The sequence below is a fragment of the Agelaius tricolor genome, unplaced genomic scaffold (genome assembly GCF_023055355.1).
Source record: "Agelaius tricolor isolate 1412-34295 unplaced genomic scaffold, bAgeTri1.0.p SCAF_15, whole genome shotgun sequence".
Taxonomy (NCBI): domain Eukaryota; kingdom Metazoa; phylum Chordata; class Aves; order Passeriformes; family Icteridae; genus Agelaius; species Agelaius tricolor.
Genome location: NW_027269275.1, coordinates 15,324,462 through 15,344,778, shown reverse-complemented (window position 1 = coordinate 15,344,778; position 20,317 = coordinate 15,324,462). Strand labels below are relative to the sequence as shown.

Below are 20,317 nucleotides of genomic sequence, written 5' to 3'. Positions count from 1 at the left end.
GTAAGCTGTGTGAAGGAAGTGCATGGTTAGATTGGATATTAGGAAAAGGTTCCTCACCCAGAAGGTGGTTGGGCACTGGAACAGTCTCCCCAGGGAAGTGGTCATGGCCCAAGCGTGCCAGAGTGCAAGAAGAGTTTGGACAATGCTCTGGGAGGCACAGGGTGAGATTCTTGGGGCTGCCCTGTGCAGGGCTGGGAGTTGTACTCAATGATCCTGCCACAGGTGTGAGCATCTACTGCCTGTGGAGTCTGTGCTACGTAAAATGGATGAGACAATGTGTCCTGAGCTCACCTGGCACTCACCACCTTCATTCAGATAAAAGAGCCCTGACTGTTTTCATACCATTTTGGGGTCTGTTTTGAAGCTGTCCTTCTGGAACTGAGAACCTTCCTTTGCCTTTGTCACTAAGTTTGTACTGGGCAGAACAAATCTAAAGTACAGCTCCTTGTCTATGGGAAGAAAGAAGCACAAAACATCTCCGGACGATCCCAGTGAAGGAAGGAGGGAGTCGAGACTGCTGGGTGAGAAAGAGACACGACGGCAGAACTGTGCGGAAAGGTGAGAGGGGCCTCTGTGGGCTGGCTGCAGCCCGAGGCTGCCCTGCTCGGGCAGAGCGGGACGGTGACCGCAGGAGCGCCCGTTTGGGCGAAGCGGGTTCCAGCCTGGATCACCCCGCGCAGTCCCTGTGTGTTTAATGCAGATATTGTGCATGACGGGCCGGGGGCTCGGTGCCCCCGTGTGCTGCGGCTGCCCGGGCACAGCCGGCGGTGCCGAGGGAGCAGCGCCGGGGGCCCTCGGGGCCGGGCCCGCCCATCCCGGCGGAAGCGGCGGTTGCCGGGGAGCCGCGGGGCCGGGCCGGGCCTCGGCTGCCGGCGGGCCCAGCCCAGCCCGGCCCGGCGGGGAGCGCTTCTCCGCGGCCTCCCTCGGTGAGTCCTCTCGGGGCGGCCGCACAGGGCCCTGCCCGGCCCGGGGCCGCCCGCCGGGGCTCGGGAGCGGCGCAGGCCGGGGACGGCGGGAGCCGGGCCGGGAAGCGCCGGGCCCAGAGCAGGGGCAGCGCCCGCGGGGGGAGGCCACGGGCCCCCGGCACCGCGGGACTGCGCTGCTGGCAGCGCCCCCGAGCCCCGGAGAAGGGAGCCAGAGGGTCCCCAGCGGTGTCCGGTCCCCAGCGGTGCCCGCTGTCGCTCAGCGGTGCCGGTCTCAGCACGTGTTGATCTCGGGGCCGGTGTTGATCTCCCGTGCCAGCCCGGCCGAAGGAGTCGGGGCTCCCACACAAGCTCCAGCCTCAGCACCGGGCTCGTCCGTGCATCCCAGAGGAATCGCACACCTTGAGGTGAGGCTCCGTGCCCTCATCTGTGCTTGCCCTCCGGAGAGGACTGGGTTGCAGCTCTGTGATACCCACAGCGAGCACGGCCCTCGTTCAGCTCCTGCCCCAGCCGCTGCAGGAAATGAAATGCGTCTGACTCCCTGGGCAGACTGTCCAAGCCGGCTTTATTCCTTAAGAGCTGTTGGTAGACACCAGCTCCCAGAAATGCAAATGCCAGTGTCACATCTGGCTGTACCTGTCCCTGTGTTTTCAGAGAGACAAAAGGAAAAATGGGTCTTTGAGACTGGCAGATGGGGAAGAGCTGGTGAGACCTGGGGAAACTCACTTGGGGAATATTAAAAGGAGACTATTAATCTCTCCCGTAGCAGTCAGCAAGGACAAGGCTTAGGCACGGACAAAAAACCACTGGTAGGTTCACAGCACATTGACCTCTGGTCCTGACTCCCAGTTTTTCGGGAGGAATGGTCTCAGATCCATTGGTGCTGTTTTGGTGCAGCCCTCGGGCGTGGAAGTTATCCTGATGTGACTTTCCATTTCAGCTAAAACAGTTGAGGAAGGAATCAAACATGCAAGACCAGCTGCACGGAGATTAGCCCTTTGATTTGCTGCAGATGACTTGCTCTGCTTATCACAGCTTATCACAACCGTGGGATGTTTTTTCCCATGCTTTTTGCAGAGATTGGCTCATGAAGGCAAGAAGCTGGGCTGGCATCAGCTCTGTGTGTGGTAGCAGCTTCCTGGCCAGGGACCCAGGCACAGTGAAAATGTCATCTGTGGAAAAGAGGGAATGCTTCAAAGTCAGATGCCAAGGGTTTAAGGCTGTGAAATGCACCTGCCTGAGGCTTGTCTGTTCCCATGTTTTGCAGTTACCTTAACTACTATGCTAAGAACAAGCCACAAAAGGAAGCTGTGGTTCTTACAAGCTCAGTTTACCAGGCGGATAAATAGCATTTTTACCATTTGGTCAGCTGCAGCAAAGGGCACAGAGTTGAGTTAGTGGTTATTAAACTTGCAGACACTCTGGGAGAGAGAGAACTGGAGCCTGCATTGCTTGGCTCCTAGGCCAGCACAAAGCCATGTTCTGATGGAGAAGGGAGCAGCACACTGGGCTGAGTGAGCAGTGTTGAAGTTATTGGGTTACTCCAGCAACTGCTCTGTGCCTCCTGGAGCTGTGCAGGGTGGCTGGGAGCTGGGACTCTTCCCTAGGGAGCCTGCAGGCTGGCTGGGGACAGGAGCAGAGAGGAGTGGCACACACGCATCTGTGTGCCTGGACTTATTCAGCCTGCTTCTGCAGAGTGTGCCTGAATCTCACAGCCTGTGAGTGCATACATGGTGTGTGTCTGGTGGCAGCAGGTCGGGTGCTGCACTGTTGATGTTTAGGTTGCTGATGTGGTGGTAAAGCAGATGCTCTCCTGGGTGCAGGAAAGCCCCCAAGAGGGCTGACCCTGTCCCCTCATCCCTCTCCTCTGTGTTCATAACTCCTGCTGTGTTTCCCTGGTGCTTGCTCCAGTGCTTGGCTGACCCCCCTGTGGATGTCAAAGTCACGTTCCTTTTGGACAAAAGGTTACATGGGCAGAAAACAAACCCAGTGCAAGAAGTGACTTGTTTGGTGCAGGGGCAATTGGCTCAGCACAGGACTGTTGGTGCTGCAAAGCTGTCCCAAGAAACAAAGCAGGTGGGAATGACAGCAGAGGCCATACAGTCCCTCTTGGCAGGAGTGAGCCATGAGGGTCTCCCACTGTGTCCCCCAGCTGGGCCCGTGGCTAGCAGGAGCAGAGCAGCAGCTGGGGAAGTGTGTCCCTGGAAATCTGGCTGGGACACTGCTGCTGGGAGCTTGTGTCCCTGCTGTCCCCACACGGACAAGGTGCTCCCTATTGTAATGAGGCTCTCTGATCTTGCAGGATCCCATGCCAGAGGTGATGTGACTTGCAAATCAGGGAGTGGGTGTCATTTGCAAGTTCCCTGCAGCAGGGCAGGGTGCAGTTGGGATGTGAAGGTATAAAATGAGCCTTCCATCCCCCGCCTCCCCTCAGCTTGCCTTTCCTCCTCAGTCCCCCGCAATCATTGTCTGCTCTGCTACAGGGCTTGATTTCAGCCTGTCATTTTACCTGTAAATCACTGGGGTGGGACCCGAGTTCAGATCAAGATCAGATGTGCATTTCAAAGCCAGTAGCTGTTCTGGAGTGATCTCATGGTGAACACTTTCTGGGTTTTTTTCCCTCTAGAATAAGAGAGGCCGTTCTGGCTTAGTTGATCCATTATCGAGGAGATTAAATAATACCAAGCCAGCATCCTTTTATCTCTGGCTGAGAGTCTGTGCCTGCTTTTCAGAAATAGCTTTTCCAGAGCAGCTGGCTAGAGGCTGCACATGCATGCTGGTGTGCAGCAGTCAGCACTGCTTGCATTGCCTCTGCTGTTGTGTCCAGGAGATGAATAACAGCATTTTGCTAATGGGTCTCATGTCAACAGGGGTGATTTAGCAGGGAAGACTGCAGTGCATTAGTTGCTATGAGTCAGATTCACTCAGCCTTGCACTGATCCTTTATTGGTTTATAAATTAAACTGCAGATGCTGCGTCCCGTCAGTGCTGGCACGCTGAGGATCCTGAAAGGGGTTCTTCCCGTGGACTTGTCTCAGAAATGTTTAAATTACTGCCTCAGGAGTCAGGGAGTGCAGGTTGTAGCCCCAGCTCTTACAGCAGTGACTCCAGCCAAGCTGCCCTGGTGCCTGTCAGAATTGTGGTGTGACTGTGATGAGGCTCTTGTGGCATCTGCTGAGAGCTCATCAGCAGTGTGTGCCTGCTGGGTGGCATCCTGCAGGCTCGTGCTCTGAGCTCTGGGTTTGTTGTAGGTATAAAAATGCTGTCCAGGAGATCTTGGTGAGCAGTGCAGGGAAATTGATGCTGGCTGCTCCTGGTGGAAGGGTCTGTGCTTCTGTCATGGAGAGAAGAGAAGCAACAGGGACCCATGTGGGCCATGGCAGGGATCTGTGGCTCTGTGCTGCTTTGAAAAGTACTTCAGAAATGAAAAACATATTCTTCTCTGTTCTCCCCAAGACCTGAGAAACCATCTGGGCTCTTCCCCAGAAATCCAATCTCTGCCCCACATGGTCCTGGAGGGAAATGTTTTGTCTTTTTGTAAAGTGTTTGTCCTTCTGAGGGTCAGCCCCAGCCTGCTCAGGGGTGGTGAAGCACAGGTGTGTTCTCAGGGAGGATATGGCCATGTGGGGCAGGAGCTTCAGCTTGCTTTGGACAAATTGTGTTTGAACCACAGGAGCCATTTAGAGGGAGCCTAGGGTACAAGATAATTCAAATCTCAGGCTAAAAGCTGTCAGATGATGGCCAGCTACCTCGTGTTTCCTGTTCACTCCTTCTGTGTCTGCATTCAGTGTTTCCATCTGGGAGAACAAAGCCACAAAGGATTTTTTGTACTGAAGGTACCAACATTACAGCAACCGTGGGCATTTTCAGCACTGGTAAAAACACTGACCCACAGCAGGGACAGGGCTGCTGGACCCTTCACCTTCACAGAGTCCAATTTGGGGTGGTTTGTACCTGCAGGACATCTCTGGAGCTGGGGATGAGGTGTCAAATGAAAGTCAGGAATTCCCTATACATATATATATATATATATATATATATTAAATGTAGCTTTCCAGTGGCTCAGTGAGCCCTGCTCATTTCTGTTCTGGTGGTTGGTTTCTGTGGCAGAGGCAGAGCACCGTGTGGCAGGATGTGTGAAGGGCCATCCAGGATTTCTGGACCCATTCCTCCAGACCCAGGGCTCTTCCCAGAGTATTACAAACGCCCTCTCTCAGGTGAGTCCTGGATGCTTGGTGCAGGTTTTACTTTGTGCTTTGGTGTGACACAGCTTGATGTTCTTATCCCTTGGTGTCCTCAACAGTCTGTATTCACCCTGGTGAAGGTGCTTCTGGTGGTGACCCTAAAGTATTTTGTACAGCTGGTTGAAAGATGGGAAAGCATAAGCCAGAGGTGAAGAGGGGGTCATCACGTTGTTGGTGGGCTGTGGGTGCAGAAAACTGAGGTAAGATCATTTCCTGACAAGGTTCTCCTTTTTCTTTCCCTGCAGCTCGAGGGAGGCTGGAAGGAAATGCTCAGAGGCTGTTTTTAACCTCCAGCCCCCTGGACACAGTCCCCAGCCCCTGCCTGGCTCTGGGCAGTGCCAGGCAGGCCCAGCCAGCCCCTCGTGTCCGCCCCAGCGGGAAGGAATTCCTGGAGAGGGGACAGAAAGGGACACTCAGCCTCCTGCTGCAGCTCCAGGGCATCTCCCTTGATGGGGGGGTGCCAGCCAAGAGTAAGTACAGCCAATTCACTGCTGGCTTCAGCTGCCTTTGGGGCCAGGCATGAAGCATTTGGGGTGGATTCCCAGGATCTGCTGCCTCAGGAGAACTTGAGCTTCACAGGGCTGGTCACCCCATCTGCAGCTTTTGGCCTGGCAGTGGAGTCACCTGTGCTGGAGCCAGTGATGTTTTGGCTCCAGTTTCAGTTTTAGAATGGGAAGAGGGACTTGAAAAAAGGTGCAAAAAGTAGGACTTCTTTACAGTCAAGTTTCTATATGAATCAAACAAAACCTTGATGTATTGAGGATGTTTGACAGGGTGAGTTCCTAGTTGGTGAAGCCAGGCAGGATTTGGGAAGGGTGCCTGTGTATGTGGATGTAAGAACATCTTTGCAGAAAATGTTCCCTTCTCCAGGGCAAGGATGTCACCCAGAATACATTCAGAGGTCCAGGAAGGAGATAAGGTTGAGCCCTGTGTGTCATTTTAATTTATTTCATGTGCTGGCATTGTCCTGAGCTGGTGCCAGTGTGGTAGATGCCACAAGTGCTGTGCCCAAGCAAGGGGGAAACAAATGAGCATCTGGTTATGTCAGCTGAGCTGTTCCCTGCCTTGGGGAGCCAACCCAAGGAAGGATAATTTTTGATTCAAAAAAAAAACAAAACAGAGTCCTAATCCATAATCTTGGTTGTGTCAATGTGGGACAATGGCTGATCCTAAAACCAGGAACAGGGCAAGCTCAAGGCTCTGCAGCCCTGTCTACTTCAGAAACACCATGTGAGCTGAGCTGGGAATTCACCTTGCTCTTGAGAGGATGCTTGTCTGGCATGGTCCATACTGGGACAAGAGGAGAACAGGGGAGTCTGTGGACACCAGCAGTGAGCACAGACCTGTTCTGATGCTCACCTGGGCAGGGTGGGATCCTCTGGCAGAGGAGTCAGCCTGGGAGTGTGCATCTACAGGGGCAGGAGCAGACATGGTCTGGTCTGCAGGAGAGGGAAGGACTTGCTGGTTCTCTTGTCTCTTGGGCCAGCTTTGGGAGGGATCTGTGGCAGTGTCTGGGAGGTGAAGGTGTGTCTCCCCTTGCTGAGCAGGGAAAGAGGCCAAGGACTACGAGAAGGAAAATGTGAGGCGGATAAAGGAGATTCAGAGGAAGTGCAAGGAGAAGGAGCGAGCCCAGGAGCACAGCCAGCCCAAGCCTGTGAAAGCTCTCTGGAAATCCCAGAAATATGAAAATGTGGAGTCAAAGGTGAAGGCCAAACTGCAGGTTGGTATCTGTGGAGGAGCTCTTGAACTCTCCAGGCTTGGGGAACAGTGGGATGATAGAGACAGGGGAGTCCTGGGGCCTGCAGGGTCTGGGGGCATCTCAGTGCTGAGGCACAATGGGCAGATGTGATGGGACTGTGAGTGAGAGTGTGGGTTTGGGTCCAGACAGTGATTGCTGCCATAATCCCTGTCCTGCTTTCCCCTCATAGCTGTATTTCCTGCCAGGGGTTGCTCCCATCTGGCTTTTCAGTTTCCCCATGTTTGGGGCAGCACTTCTCTAGGGTTTGTGCCAAAAGGCTGTGGTGTTTTACCCAGAGGTAAGATCAGCAGGCTGCATTGAGCTTCAGTCCATCCATTCCCACCCTCTGGATACACAGTGGGCAGTGTCTTCCATGTGTGAGCATCTTTCCCAAGTGATTGTCCTGGTGAGTAACTGGGATTCACATCCTCTCTCTCTCTCAGGTTCAGAGAATGTGAATCCCACAGATGACCACTGCTCTAGGGGGCACACAGACATCTCCAGGCAGTCAGGGTTGAGGCCTCAGATATCAGCACAGCCTCTGAGGGTGCTGAGTTGGAGCCTTTAAGTTCCTCCTCATCTCTGCATTCCCTCCCTTTCATCTGTAGCCAGCTTTCAATGCTAAAATGACATGTGTTGATAACAACTGCAAAAATTGGCAAGATGATTCCCAAGCCAGTGGTTTCAAGTGCTGTGTCCCTTTTTCCAGGTGTGTCACCAACCTCTTTGGTATCTGTGACCCTTCCACAACACGGGAGCAAACCCACGAGTGCTTCAAGAACACAAGCCCACGCTGTTGTTTGACAAATCCTCTGGGTTAGAGGAAGATTGAGCTCATTTCTGCCTTTGTTGTGGGGAAGGGGGGTGGTCTCTGCGCAGGCAGGCTCTGCGTGGTGCGTTCCCTGTGCTCTGTGTGTTCCTCCAGAGAGGCCCTGGCACTGACTCATGATGCTTTAACTGTTGCTGGGGCTCTCCTGGAGCTGAGGTGTTCCCTGTGAAGGATCTCCATCTTCTGTGGAGCTGCTGCTGCTGCTGCTGCTGCTCAGAGTTTCAGTTGATTCTGCTGGATCTGGATGACTCATGCAGAGTTTTTCTCTGTCATCTGCCCCTGAGGCTGTTAGCTGTAGCAGTTGTCTTGGGAAGGGTTCTGGCAGTCCCAGTGCCCTCGTGGAGGGAGATGGGGCAAGCTGTGAAGCTGTGCCCTGTGCTCCTGAGGTCACAGACTCAACTTCGAGCCAGCTGTGCTAGGTGAAGGCAATTCTCATTAACTTACCAGAGAGATCCAGATTTGTTGAAACAAGACTGATCATCTTTGGAGCATGAGCAGTCTGGGCAGTGCAGAGGGCATCCCATACCCTGCTCCTCACACCAATCCCAGCAGTGTGGCTGCCCAGTCCCACCATCTGTCTGCAGCTCTGCCCAGCTGAATGGGCCAGGCAAGAGGAAATCTTCCCCAGGGAGCTGCAGTTCAGCTGAGACCTTGGGTATTTGTGAAGATCTGGGGTGGCCCTGTGCAGTTCCCATCACTCCCAAGGGCAGAGCAGTGCCCCAGCTGCGTTTTTCATAGGGTCACTCACTTGCCACAGTGTCAACTTTCAGTTTTCAGGGTTTGTTTGCAACAAGACTGTCTGAGATAGTCCCAGACCACCTGCTAGACATCAAGTACTGTCACCCTGTGCCACAGCCTTTGAAGATGCCCCTCAGATGCAATTCCACCAGACTCCTTCACTCTCTGCTCCTTTTTCTTTTTAGAGTGATACAAGCCCAGATTTGAGGTGCTGAGCAGAGCAGCCCTGGAGAACAACACCTCAGCAGGCAGCCTTGTGCCTCCCTGCTTGATCCAAATTTGCTTCTGCAGAGTTCCCCCCCTGTTTCTTAGCCATTCATTCCGTGGCCAGGTCTGATCTGTTGCTGTTTGTTGGCCTTTGCTGGCTGATTACAGATTCTCTTCCCCCAAGAATTTCTGCAGGCCATGGCAGAAAGTGTGTGCTGTTGTGTGCCTGCTGGAAACCTGTGCTGAGCTCCTGGTTCACCACCCAGACTTGTTTGAGAGGGTTTTTCTTTGCCCCAGCCTCTCTCCACCGATGGATCTTTTCTTGCCTTTCCCAGGAGACCTCTCCACCTCCCAATCCCGAGGCTGTGAATTTCCTGAGGGCGTATTCCCGCTGTGGCTCTGGGATCAAGCCATGCAGACCACTGTCCCCAAGGCCTGGCAGGGCAAAAGCAGGAGCAGACACAGAGGCTCCAGAGGCACAGGGTGCTGAAACCAAGGTGAGTTACACACTGACTGCATCCATCCCATGCATTTCTGACATGGAAAATCCATTCTTCTGAAGTGTTGGGGCAGATGTGCTGCGTGAGTAAGGAGATCTGTAAATGCTGTTCCTGGCTGAAGGGAAGGAGCAGGGTCCTGATCACTGGGGTAGTGAGATGGATATTCAGGGACTGTTAATTCTAGCTTCATCCTCACTCATAGTCCAGGAGCTCGTGAAGTTCCCTGTGAAAATTCCACCTCCTCATGCCAGCAATCTCAAATCTGCTCTTCCAATGGCTTTGCAGCAGGTCTTGGGGTTTTGGAGGCAGTTCCCACTGTAATCAAAGGAACTGTGGCTTCTGGATGTTAGATAAAAATTTGGGAAATGAGTGTGTGTTTTAGTAAGGAGAGTTAAATCAGCATTAGTAGTTAAACCTTTCAAGTAGTCTGTTTGGGAGGTCCTAAATAGCTCCATGACTCATGTCCTTTTCCCTTGGCAATTGTGAGATTGTCAGTTTGTTGGTTCCTAAATGCCATGAACAACTTAATTAAACAGGACATGATCTACAAAGGAGAAAGACCAGGGAAATCTTAAATGCAAACACAGCCACCTTCTCCACTGTTTTGTCCAGCAGAGGAGCTGTGGTGGAGGTGCTGTCTCTGGGGAAATGCCCAAGCAGCAAAGTTCCTGCTCTCCCAGGGGTTCTGTTGCATTTCTTGGTGAGCTCCCAACCTGTTTTTCTTCTGCCCTCAAAATGCTTCATGGGGACTACATCAAGCCTGAGGTTTTCTGTCTTTCTGGCTTTTAAGGCATGTGGTCATCTTGGGGACCTTAAAGAGGCCAGGATTAGGCTTGGCTTTAGGTGCCTGCCTTCCCAAAGCATGGCCACAGCTGCTGCCTGTGTGTGGCTGCACACTGAGACAGGCTGTGCCGAGGGTCCGCCTGTCCTGCCGTCACACGATCCACTCCCTCGTGTGCTGCATTTCTGCTTTCCCCTCGTGTGGCCAGTGTCAGCTGGCCGTGTGCCTGTGCCCAGCCTGCCCCTGATGCCTGGCTCTCTGTTTTTGCAGATGCAGGTGGAGGGCAGGAGCGTTGACTTCATCAGGCACAACGCGTGCAGCGCCAAGCGGGCACCGCTGCGCCGCTCGCAGTCCCTGCAGGCGCTGGCCCAGCTGCTGCAGCAGCGGCAGCAGGAGCAGGAGCAGTACAACACCAGGCAAAAGGGACACGTCCCCCAGTAGTAAGTGTGCCCCTCTCTGCTCCATGGGACTGGAACAGGCTTAATGCACCCCTTGGGTGTGTTTAGAGAGATGGGCTGGGCACAGAGGTGCTCCTGCAATGTGCAGCAGTGCCTTTTTCTGTGAATGGGGAGTAAACGCTGTCCCTCCTGCTTTCTTGGCTTAACCAGCCCAGTGTGACAGGGCTCAGAGGGAGTTTTGTTTCCTCCTCCCTTGCTTGCTGTTGTACAATGATGCTCATATGGGGAAGCTCTGTGTGCTTTGAGAAATGTGCTCCTGCCCCATTGTAGGCTTTGTTCCATGTGATGTACCTTTGGCATGGAGAGGTCTGGTTTGGAGAGGCAGAGAGCTCGCTCTGCCTCACAGCTGTTCATCCTGCCTTGGGCCTGGGTTCTGGGGAACATCCAGCTAGTGCTGTGCATTTTGGGGCTCTGCATGGGAAACGGACCCTGTCCTAGGACTGACTGTGGTGCCAGTCCTTTGGCTGGGCTGTCCTCTGTCAGCATCCCTGGCCATGAGCTGCTGTCTGACTTCATTCTGCCATTGACCCACAGATGGTTTGGTGAGGACTCAATGAGCCAGAAATGAGGAGCAGCAGCCCTTGTCTCCAAGGAGCACTGTTGGCCTGAGTGCATCTCTGCCAGCAGCCCTTTGTGCCTGTGGAGCACATTTGCTGGCCCACATATGTGCTTTGAACACGGTGTATCCTCCATCAGGAGGGTGTGTGGCTCCCTGGGGTCCTCAGCCAGTGGCATGGAACCTGGTAGGGTTTGAAGGGCACATTCCTGGCCACATCTGCCTGTGCCAGAGGTGCTGACACCTCTCTGCTTTGCCCCCAGCCTGCTGGAGAGGAAGGAGCTGTGGCGCAAGCAGGCGGAGGAGCGGCTGCGGAACCTGCCCGACCCCGACACCCCACCTGGGCACACCCTGATGCCCGAGAGCCAGCGCCTGGAGACCCTCAGCAACTTGAAACAGAGTAAGAGGGGAAAAACCAGCGAATCCAGCTCAGAAAAACAAACAATCCCAGGCAGGATAAGGGAGGAGAGACACAGGGACACATTCCTGCTGCTTGGAGAGTTGCCTGGATTAAGGCATATATAGGCAGGATGTGAGCTGGGTGCTTGGAAAGAGGAATCAGTGTCCTGCAGGTTACAGGACTGGCTCTCTGGAGCACACTTGTCCACCGGACTTGATGTCAGGGTGGCTATTGCTCCTAAAATCTTAGAAAGATTTTGGCTGGAAGGGACCTTCAGAGGTCTCTAGTCCAATCCTTGGTTCTCAAAGCTGTAGCAGGTCCCTCAGGTCTTCATCCAGCTGAGGTTTAAATAGAAGGATTCTAGGTCCTTGTTCCAGTGCTGCCATTGTGTTCATAGCTCTAGAAAAAGGGTGGATTTCTTTGCTTTTCAACTTACACAACTTTTTTTTTCCTCTTTTTACAGGCCAGGAGCAGCTGGTAAAGGACCTGGTTCTGCTGCCCATGCGTGGAGACAGCCTCAGGATGCAGAAGAGGCGGGTAGAGCTCGAGAGGAAGCTCTCCCAGATAGACGAGGCAATCAAAATTTTCTCAAGGCCAAAAGTCTTCATCAAGTTGGACTCCTGAGCTGGTGGGGCCAGGTGGGCTGTGCTGCTCTGCCTGAACATCCTTTGTTGCTGGGCTGGAATGGACATCACTTTTTGGGAGGGAAGGAGAAGAAGCCAAGTTCCAGACCCTGGGCCCATGGAGGTGCCAATAACAGTGTCCAGTGCCCAGCTGGCATCTCTTGCTCACCTTTCAGTGCTGTGTCTTGTCCACAGAAAAGGGAGGGAGATGCCCAAATAAAGGCCCTGCTCAGTGGTCTGGGGAGCAGTTGTCTCTGCTGCTTGGCTTCTCACAGATCAGCTCTCTGCTCTGGATCTGTAGCAACATCTCTTTCCTTGTTTTTTCCTACTTCTAGAAACTGGTAGGAGGTCTCTTGTGCTGCTGCCTGTGGTATTCCTTGTCATTCTCTTTCTCCTGAGCTGGACCGTGGTCATGGCTCATCCTGAGCACCTGAGAGCTCAGGGGACAGCTTGGGGACAAGAAAGAGGCACAGAGCTTCAGTGTTTTCTGCCCAGGGAAGGGCTGAGCTGTCAGGAGGGTCTGGTCAGATGTCTGGAGAACCTTTGTTGTCTGTGGGGCAGGAGATACTCCAGTAAGTCATCATTGCCATCTTGCAGTGTGTGTGCAGTTCCCAGTGGGCCCAGCAGGGCCTGAGGAATGGTGTGGGCAGCAGAAACCATCAGTGCAGGCAGGAGGGGATCATGGACTGGAGAATGTGCAAAATCCTGCTGGATCTCCATCCACAGGCTGGCAGGACAGGGCTGGAAGGTGCCATCACATAGGTGAGCTCTCTGCTTTGAGATGCCATGCAGGAGCCTGTGCAGACCTTTGCAGGGATTTTGCTGCATGAAGCAAAGAAGCTGTGAGGGATGGCTGGAGGGCTTGGTGCATCTCCTGCTCAGCAGAGGCACAGTGCCACAGCTTGGAGCCACATCCAACTGAATCTGGAGAATCTCCAGGGAGGGGCTTGCCCCCTTCACCTTGCTGGGGCTCTGTCTCCAGACAGTGCTGGCCTCAGGGGGAACACTTTTTCCCCTGAAATCCCATCAGGTTTTCCCTTCTTGCAGCTTGTGCTGTTGCTCCATCTCCATTTGCTACACAGGGTGGATTTGCTACTGTGTGTGTATTTTCTAAGCAGCTGCCTTTTTGCAGGGGTTGCTCCATCCTGGGCAGGATTTTGTGGAGTGGGGATATTGTGGAGTATCCTAGCCCTGCCTGTGCCACCTGGCACACTGCAGTGCCCTGGGATGTCAGGGCTGACACTGCTGCCAAGGGGTGGGGAATATTTTGGCACTGGAGGGCTGGAGGAGGTGAGATGCCAACTGGAAAATCACCCCATGTGCCCTTGGGGCCACCTCAGGGCAACCCCCAGCCAGGCTGAGCCGGCTGGATGAGAGTGACTGGGGGCCATGGGCACAGCCCCTGGGCACCTCCCTGCCCCAAACCAGCCTGGGCTAACCAGCCCTGCTGCCAGATCTGCTCTCTGCTCTGTCTGGGCCCTGGCTGTGTGCCATGAGTGTCCTCAGCCCTTGCTGCACTCCCAGCCTGCCCTGGCCTGAGGCTCTGAACAGAGTTGGTGCTGGCTTTTCAGACCCTGAGAGCTGCAGGGCTTCCTCCTTGCCAGTCCCACCACAAGCCCTTGGCAGCAGTGAGTGCCACCATCAGCTTGGAACTTTTGGGAGAGGGACTGAGGGTGCTGGGAGCTCCAGCAGAGCAGCAGGGGCAGGTGTGGAACCCCCCTGCCCTGAGCTTGGGGCTGAAGAAGGAGGATGGGGCTGCGCTATCCCCAGCAGCATTTGCAGGGCTGAGTGACAGCCAAGGTGCTGCTGCCAGACCAGGTGTCCCCTGCATTAGTGAGGGCCCTGCAGTGGGGACAAGGTGGGAATGGGGGGACCAAGCAAGGCTGACTGCATCAGGCCAGGCAGCTGCCCAAAACAGCCTGGACATGCGTCCTGGAACAGGCACAATGAGTCTCAGTGGGGTCACCCAGCACAGCAGCAAAGCTCAAGGCCACAGCCCCCAGGCACTGCCTTATGTGCACAGGGCTGGGGAACCCACCCACTGTCCCCCTCCTCCCTGCAGTGACATCAACCAGGGACAAGCACGGTCCTTTCTAGAAAAAGTTTTACTGTCCATTGCAATATATTAATGATGCATATTTCAATAAAACAATTAAAAACCCCCGCTTGCTTGGAAGAGGAGGCAAGGTTGCTCAGAGGGGCAGTGCCCAGCTTGAGTGGGTCCCACAGTGGGGCTCCCGGGGTCACAGGGGGTGGGAGAAGGCAGAGGGCAGCCCCTCTCCACCCCTGCCCGCTGGCCACATCATCACCCTGGTGTCCACATCCAGCCCGGATCAGCAGAAACCCATCCAGCCAGCGAGTGGCACGGGCCCCTGCGGCTATAGGGTGAGGAGGGTGCCGTCCTCCCGTGAGCTGCCCCTGCCAGGGCTGCCGTCGTGGCTGCCCAGGGACTGCAGGGAGCCCCGCGAGCTGTGCGGGGACAGGCTCCGCCGCAGGGCTCCCTCAGCGGGGCCCCCGTTGGGGCAGCCCCCGGGGATGTAGTGCGAGGCGCTGTCGCTCTCGATGACCAGGTCCCCCTCCTCGTCGCTCTCGGCCGTGCTGTAGTTGCTCAGGTACTGCGAGGCCGGGCTGGGGGTCTGCTGGCTGGGGGTGCTGTCCGTGGACACGCCGGAGCTGCCCGAGGCCTTGCTGCTGCGGATGACGTTGTTGCGCTGGTTGGCCGGCTTGACGGTGATGATCAGGTTGTGGCTGTTGGCCACCATCATGTCCGTCACTTGGTCCAGCGACTTGCCGGCCACGTCGATGCCGTTCACCTCCAGGATCTCGTCGCTGACCGCCAGCAGCCCCGTGCTCTCGGCCAAGCCGCCCTTCACCAGGCGGGAGATGAAGATGCCGGGCACCTTCTCGACGCCCTGCGGGGCCACACGCACGCTGACGCCGTCACGGATGTAGAAGCCCAGCGGTTTGTCGGAGCCGTGCTTGTGGAGCCGCACGCGCCGGTGCGTCTCGGGCAGGATGTCCACGTCGATGATGGAGGAGATCTGGCGGAAGTCCTGGGGCATCCCGATCAGGAGGTGAGGCTTGGCCCGGTAGTGCGCTGGCCGCAGCAGCCCCTTCTTCTTCCGCTGCAGGGAGTTGGAGGCGAAGACGCTGGCGTCAGACTCTGCTGTAGGAGCGAGGGAGGACACGGGTCAGGGGCTGGAGCTGCCAGGGATGTGAGCGTGTGCCCCAGGTGCTGGGGCAGTGCTCAGCAGAGGGCCCTGCTCACAGCTCTCACCGGCTTTTCCTCCCCACATCATCAGCCTGGCTCTCCCTGCAGCCTGTCTCCGCTGGGGCCCATCTCCTGGGATTACCCAGCGTACACAGGCACACAGGCCAGGATTAGTGGGATCGAGGCAGTGATTCAGCCTTAATCACACTTTAAGCCAAACTCTGCAGTTTAACACTAGAGCTGCCAGCCCTGATGGCCTGGGAGCTGCAGCCATGCCCCAGTTTGGGTTTGGGGAGAGAGGATCCCCCCACATAAGTGTGCTGTGGTGGCAACCAACTCCCATAGGGTGAGTCCAAGCCCAGGAGACAGCACCAGAGTCCTCTGCCCCACCAGAGCAGGGCTATCACTGGCGTGGGTTGGTGATAGCCACCACTGTGTCCTGCAGAACTCTGCCATTCCCAAGGACAGAGACTCCCCACCTCCTGGAAATTCATCCCAGGGCTGCAGCATCCTGAGAGCACCTGAATATCCCAGACTGTGATTTGTGCCCATGTCTCTTATGGCACCATCAGGCACCTTCATACAGGGTTAGACTCTGTCCTTCTGGACTGTGGCCTGGAGCTGCTCTGTGGGGCCCAGCTCCAACCCATCCCTCATGGCCTCATCCACCAGGTGCTGGGGAGTAGCCCCTGGTTCCTCTCTGGTTTTTCCCCATCTCTTTCCATGGGGGAGCCCACATCTGGATGCTTCACGGTCAGCACATTCCACACAGTGTCCCCCACCAGCACCTGGACCCTGCTCCAGCTGCAGGGCTGCCAGGGATGTCCCCAAGCCCAGGGGACATGGGATTTCTCCCTAGCCAAGCCAGCCTGACAGGGCTCCTGGTTTATAAATATCTCCCTGCACACACAGCCTTGGCATATTTTTAGCTCGGGGAAGGGTGGCGGAGGCTTTCCCACAGCTATTTCAGCACACAGCTCCTCTCCAAGGGGCGCAGAGTGGCGGGGCCAGGCAGGTCCAGCACACCATGGATGAGCCCCATGGTGGCCCTGGCAATATCCCACACTTTCCCCTGTCCTTCCCACGAGCCTTGGCCCAGCCAAGGAGGGGCAGCACCATTGTCCCAGCCAGGCTGCCCTGCAGGGACGGCTTCACCCAACGGGGTGATGGCACAGAGGGGAGCCCAGCCCAGCTGCAGCCTTTGCTTTTTGACCTGCTGTGGCAGGACTGGCTGCTGCAGAGCCCACTGTCAGGAGCACACCTGTGTATGTGCACAGCTCCCTGCACCCGGCGGGGTGAGAGGCTCTGCAGCCACATTCCTCAGCGACCCAGACCGGTTCAACGACAGCCCAGCCTCGGGATGACCTGGATCCATTTTAAATTAGTTGTGATTCACCCAGGACTTGCTCCTGGCCTCTCTGCTCACCTCCCTGAGGTGCTGGCAGCCCTGCAGCCCCTCTCCTGCGGGCACAGCTGGGTGCTGGGGCTCCCTGGTGCTGCCTGCTCGCCTTCCTTATCATGCTGCCCATGGAGCCAGGCTCTGCCTGCTCCCTCTGCACGCTGTGCTGTCTTGGCACAGTGGGCCAGGGGCCCTCACAGGCTTCTCCAGCAGCTCATAGGATGGCTCTTGGGAGCAGGAGTGATGCTCCCACTGCAGCCTTGGCACACCCGCCCCTGCACTGGCTCTCCATGTCACAGCCTGGGTCCAAGCATTGGGCCAGGAGCCGGGGATGGTTCAGTGCTGGCAGTGACAGCCCCTGAGCACACCATGAGCTCCAGCAGCCTGGATCATTGCTGCCAGCCCCCACACCATGTGGCCACAGGGGAAACACATGTCCACATCATCCTGATGCAAAAGCCCAGGAAAACTGACACAGCAGCCAGGGCTGGCCACCAGCATCACCTCTTGCCCAGAGAATTCATACTGCTAACATGAGCTGGAAACATGGACTCACTCTGCATGCTGTGCTGACCCTGTGGCTCTGGGTCTGTGAACTGCTGACTGATGGTGCTGTGAAAGAGAAAACCTTGGTGCTACTAAACTGAGTGGAAGGGGATGGGCTTGTTTTCCCTGCAAACAGGAGAAATACTCAGTGTTTGTCACTTGGAGGCTTTCATCTTCACCAGGACACACATCATCTTCACCAGGATGCTATCAGGTGTACCTGTGCAAGGAAGTGGTTCCCTGGGAATATGCCACTAAGGTAAGGGCAGGGAGGCACCAAGCCTCTTCCCAGCACCAGAAATCCAGCAGCACCTGGCACCCTGACAGCTCTGCCAAAATGATGGCTGCTGCCTCCTCAGGGCAGGAAGCTGGATGGGGCTGCTGGCACAGCACTCACAGGAGCAACACGGGTGTTATCTGGGAGCCCACGCTGGCTAGGCTGGAAAACACAACTTCAAAGGGGTGAATTGCAAGGATCTGCCTTTGCTCACCAGGTCGCATGGGGCTGGGCTGAGGCAGGAGCCCTGGGCTGCCAGGGAGAGCCCGTGTGGTTGCCACAGCCCTGGCAGGGTTCTGGCAGCCTCCCAGTGCCTCCATCTCCACATCCATCCACCAAAGCAGTGGCTGGAGGGTGTGTGACCAGCCAGGCCCTGCTGGCACAGTCCAGAGGTGGAACCAGCAGTACTGGGGGATGTGGCTCATCTCTCTTGACAGGAGGACACATCCAGTGCCCCGCTTACCCTTCTTCTGGATGATGACCCTGAGGAGGGGGTTGGCAGAGGACAGGGCTTTGTGGTAGTTGTCGTCGTTGTTGATGGGCAGGAGGTCGCCGTGGATGTCCGTGTAGCCCAGGAGCACATCCACCCGTGGGATCTGGTGCACTGTCTGCAGCAGCTGGTAGAAGTCCTGGAAGCTGCCGGCGCCGGAGCGCTTCATGGCAAAGCGGCGAAATTCAGCGTCGAACTGCAGGGGAGGACGAGGAAGAGGAGGAAGAGGGTGACTCTGGGCAGGGCAGACCCCGGCTGGCAGGACCGATGCAGGCAGGGTACCACACAGAGCTGCCCCGGGGCAGGCAGAGCCAGTCAGGAGGAGCCCGTCCCAAAAACAAAGTAAGAGGAGGGAAGCCGTTTTTCTGCCCAAACACCGAAGTGATGGGGCACAAAGATGGCCCCGCGGCGGAGGAAGGACGCTCCGGCCGTACCATCAGCCGTGGCAGACTCCGCGCTGCCGGGAGGCCATTCCCTGCGACACGGGCGCTGCCGTAGCACCTGGTGAGCAACAGCGCTAATTAATGCCTCCTTCCGTCACGACGAACGGGAAGCCAATTAAGAACAGGCTGAGGAGCGCTGCGAGGATCGCGCTGCCCGCGGGGGTCACACCCCAGCTGTCGGGGCAGGCGGTGGCCACCACGTCCTGGGAAGGAGAGCACCCTGCACCCTGCCGGGGGTCCCGAGCCGGCAGTGGCACAGCTGGATAAGAATGCACAGCTGGATAAGGGTGCAGAAAGGGAGTGCACGCGTCTGGGTGAGCACAGGGATGGGTGGATGGGCGCAGGTGGGCGATGGTGCATATCTGGGTGACAGCACACATCTGGGCAAGGGTGTGCCAGGTGAGCGCATATCTGGGTGAGCAGACACGTCTGCGGGAGACCACAACTGGGCGAGCGCACAGTCATGCAGGTGTGCACATCTGGATGCGCGACAGGGGCTCGTCCCTTGCTGGGGGCGCACATCTGGGTGATGGCACAGCCGGGGATGAGCCTGCCTTGGCGAGCACGCACATCTGGATGAGTGCACATCTGGGCGAGGTGTGTCCCCGGGGTGACCGCGCACCCCGCACACCCGCACCGCCGGGGGCCACCCCGCACACCGGGGCTGCCGGAACGGGCGCACCGGCGCCCTGCGCATCTGGCGAGCGCTCCGCCGCGGCGTTCCCACGGCCGCACCGAGCGAGCCCGCGGCCCGGCAGAGCCCACGGTGGCGGGACGCCGCGGCCGCCGGGCCGGGCTGCGCTCGGGGAGGCTCCGGGCAGCGCCGCCGCAGCGCCGGGAGCGGAGAGCCCGCCTGGCCTGGCTCCCGCGCCGCTCCCCGGTGCGCGGTGCCACCCCACGTGTGCCGCCCGACGCGGGGGCGACGCGCTCGGTCGTGACCCGGCGGAACCGGCGCGGGCATCGGCATCGGCATCCCCGGCCCCGTCCCCGGCGGGCGCTTACCTTGCTCTTGACCTCGATGACGGGCTCGGCGGAGCGCGCCGGCGTGCGGTGGTGCTTGGCCATGGTGCGGGCCGGGCCGGGCCGCGGGGCCGCGCCGCCACCGCCGCTCCCGCGGCCACGGGGGATTTTCACCGGCCATGACGTCACCGGCGGGCAGGCCGGGCGCCGCCGCGCCATTGGCCCAGGCGGGGCGAGGGGCGGGGCCAGACGGCTGCTGACAACGTCGCCGTGGAAACGGGGGTGGGGACGGGAGGGCGGCAGGACCCCCATCCTCAGCCCCGTCCCCAGCCCCGTCCCCAAGCCCGGCTCCATCCCAATCCCCTCGGAGCCCGTCTACCCGAGCACGGCTCCGCTCCCCGTCCGGCCGCCGCCGCGCCGGGACGGCACCGGGCACCACGCCGGTAACCTCGGGCATCCCATCGCTGTCAGAAACATCATTGGCGACACATTAAACCCAACAGCGGCCCCTCTCTGGGGACACCGAGCTCCGGCAGGCGGCCAGCATCCGCACGGAATCCCCGCGAGTGTCACCGGTGGAAGCCTCGGCCCCGCCCGGGAACATCCCTGCATTCCCCCGTGCTGGCAGGGGGCTTCCCATGCCACCGGTTTGTGGCCTTTGGCACAGGCAACCCTGGTAGCAGGGGACGTTTTCCAGCTGTGCCCCTCATTCCCCACCTCCTGGCTGGTTCTGGCTTTTCTCCCTTGTCTGGCAGGGAAGTTTCATGCTGCCCCAGAGCAGCGTGGGCCAGGGAAGGTTCATTGTTTTGGGGATGATTTGCCTTATTGAGCAGTGGGGAGGGAAACTGACCAAGTTCACCGTGCCCATCCCAGCACCAGGCTGCCAGGATGTGCAGGCAGAGCACATCTCCTCCGTGCTGCCAGGCTGTGTCCACAGGTGATGCCCGTGGGATGTGGCTCTGGCAGAACTGGCTCTGCTTGGACACAGAGACAC

At 57.3% G+C, this 20,317-nt stretch overlaps 3 protein-coding genes across 6 annotated transcripts in view; 1 reads left to right on the top strand and 2 right to left on the bottom strand.

Annotated features, from left to right (window-relative positions):
• POLR2C (RNA polymerase II subunit C) overlaps nt 1-20,317 on the bottom strand; it is a 66,367-nt gene that overhangs the window by 42,419 nt on the left and 3,631 nt on the right. The window lies entirely within an intron of this gene.
• On the top strand, nt 778-12,593 carry ENKD1 (enkurin domain containing 1). 3 transcript variants are annotated; one of them, XM_071440674.1, is made up of 8 exons: nt 807-1,330; nt 5,034-5,140; nt 5,413-5,637; nt 6,715-6,887; nt 9,015-9,176; nt 10,231-10,400; nt 11,238-11,374; nt 11,838-12,241. In XM_071440674.1, exons 2-8 carry the CDS (start codon nt 5,056-5,058, stop codon nt 11,996-11,998), a joined length of 1,113 nt encoding a protein of 370 aa, XP_071296775.1. In that variant the 5' UTR covers nt 807-1,330; nt 5,034-5,055; the 3' UTR covers nt 11,999-12,241. The 3 variants fall into 3 exon arrangements, with proteins under 3 accessions (XP_071296774.1, XP_071296773.1, XP_071296775.1); XM_071440673.1 differs by lacking the exon at nt 10,231-10,400 and having other exon boundaries at nt 778-926; nt 11,838-12,593; XM_071440672.1 differs by lacking the exon at nt 10,231-10,400 and having other exon boundaries at nt 805-1,330; nt 11,838-12,593.
• Nucleotides 14,084-19,543, bottom strand: LOC139596398 (partitioning defective 6 homolog alpha-like). Of its 2 annotated transcripts, none has more exons than XM_071440671.1 (3): nt 19,366-19,543; nt 17,894-18,116; nt 14,084-15,160 (listed from the first exon to the last, which is right to left on the bottom strand). In XM_071440671.1, exons 1-3 carry the CDS (start codon nt 19,540-19,542, stop codon nt 14,376-14,378), a joined length of 1,185 nt encoding a protein of 394 aa, XP_071296772.1. In that variant the 5' UTR covers nt 19,543; the 3' UTR covers nt 14,084-14,375. The 2 variants fall into 2 exon arrangements, with proteins under 2 accessions (XP_071296772.1, XP_071296771.1); XM_071440670.1 differs by having other exon boundaries at nt 14,084-15,163; nt 19,366-19,539.

What these genes read in the sequence shown, in the direction of transcription:
- ENKD1 (XM_071440673.1), top strand. Translation starts at nt 5,056, where the DNA reads ATGTGTGAAGGGCCATCCAGGATTTCTGGACCCATTCCTCCAGACCCA. An exon ending in TTACAAACGCCCTCTCTCAG is followed by an intron (nt 5,141 to 5,412) that starts GTGAGTCCTGGA and finishes CTTTCCCTGCAG; the next exon opens with CTCGAGGGAGGCTGGAAGGA. An exon ending in AGGTGAAGGCCAAACTGCAG is followed by an intron (nt 6,888 to 9,014) that starts GTTGGTATCTGT and finishes TGCCTTTCCCAG; the next exon opens with GAGACCTCTCCACCTCCCAA.
- LOC139596398 (XM_071440671.1), bottom strand. Translation starts at nt 19,542, where the DNA reads ATGGCGCGGCGGCGCCCGGCCTGCCCGCCGGTGACGTCATGGCCGGTG. An exon ending in TCATCGAGGTCAAGAGCAAG is followed by an intron (nt 18,117 to 19,365) that starts GTAAGCGCCCGC and finishes CCTCCCCTGCAG; the next exon opens with TTCGACGCTGAATTTCGCCG. An exon ending in GGTCATCATCCAGAAGAAGG is followed by an intron (nt 15,161 to 17,893) that starts GTAAGCGGGGCA and finishes CTCCTACAGCAG; the next exon opens with AGTCTGACGCCAGCGTCTTC.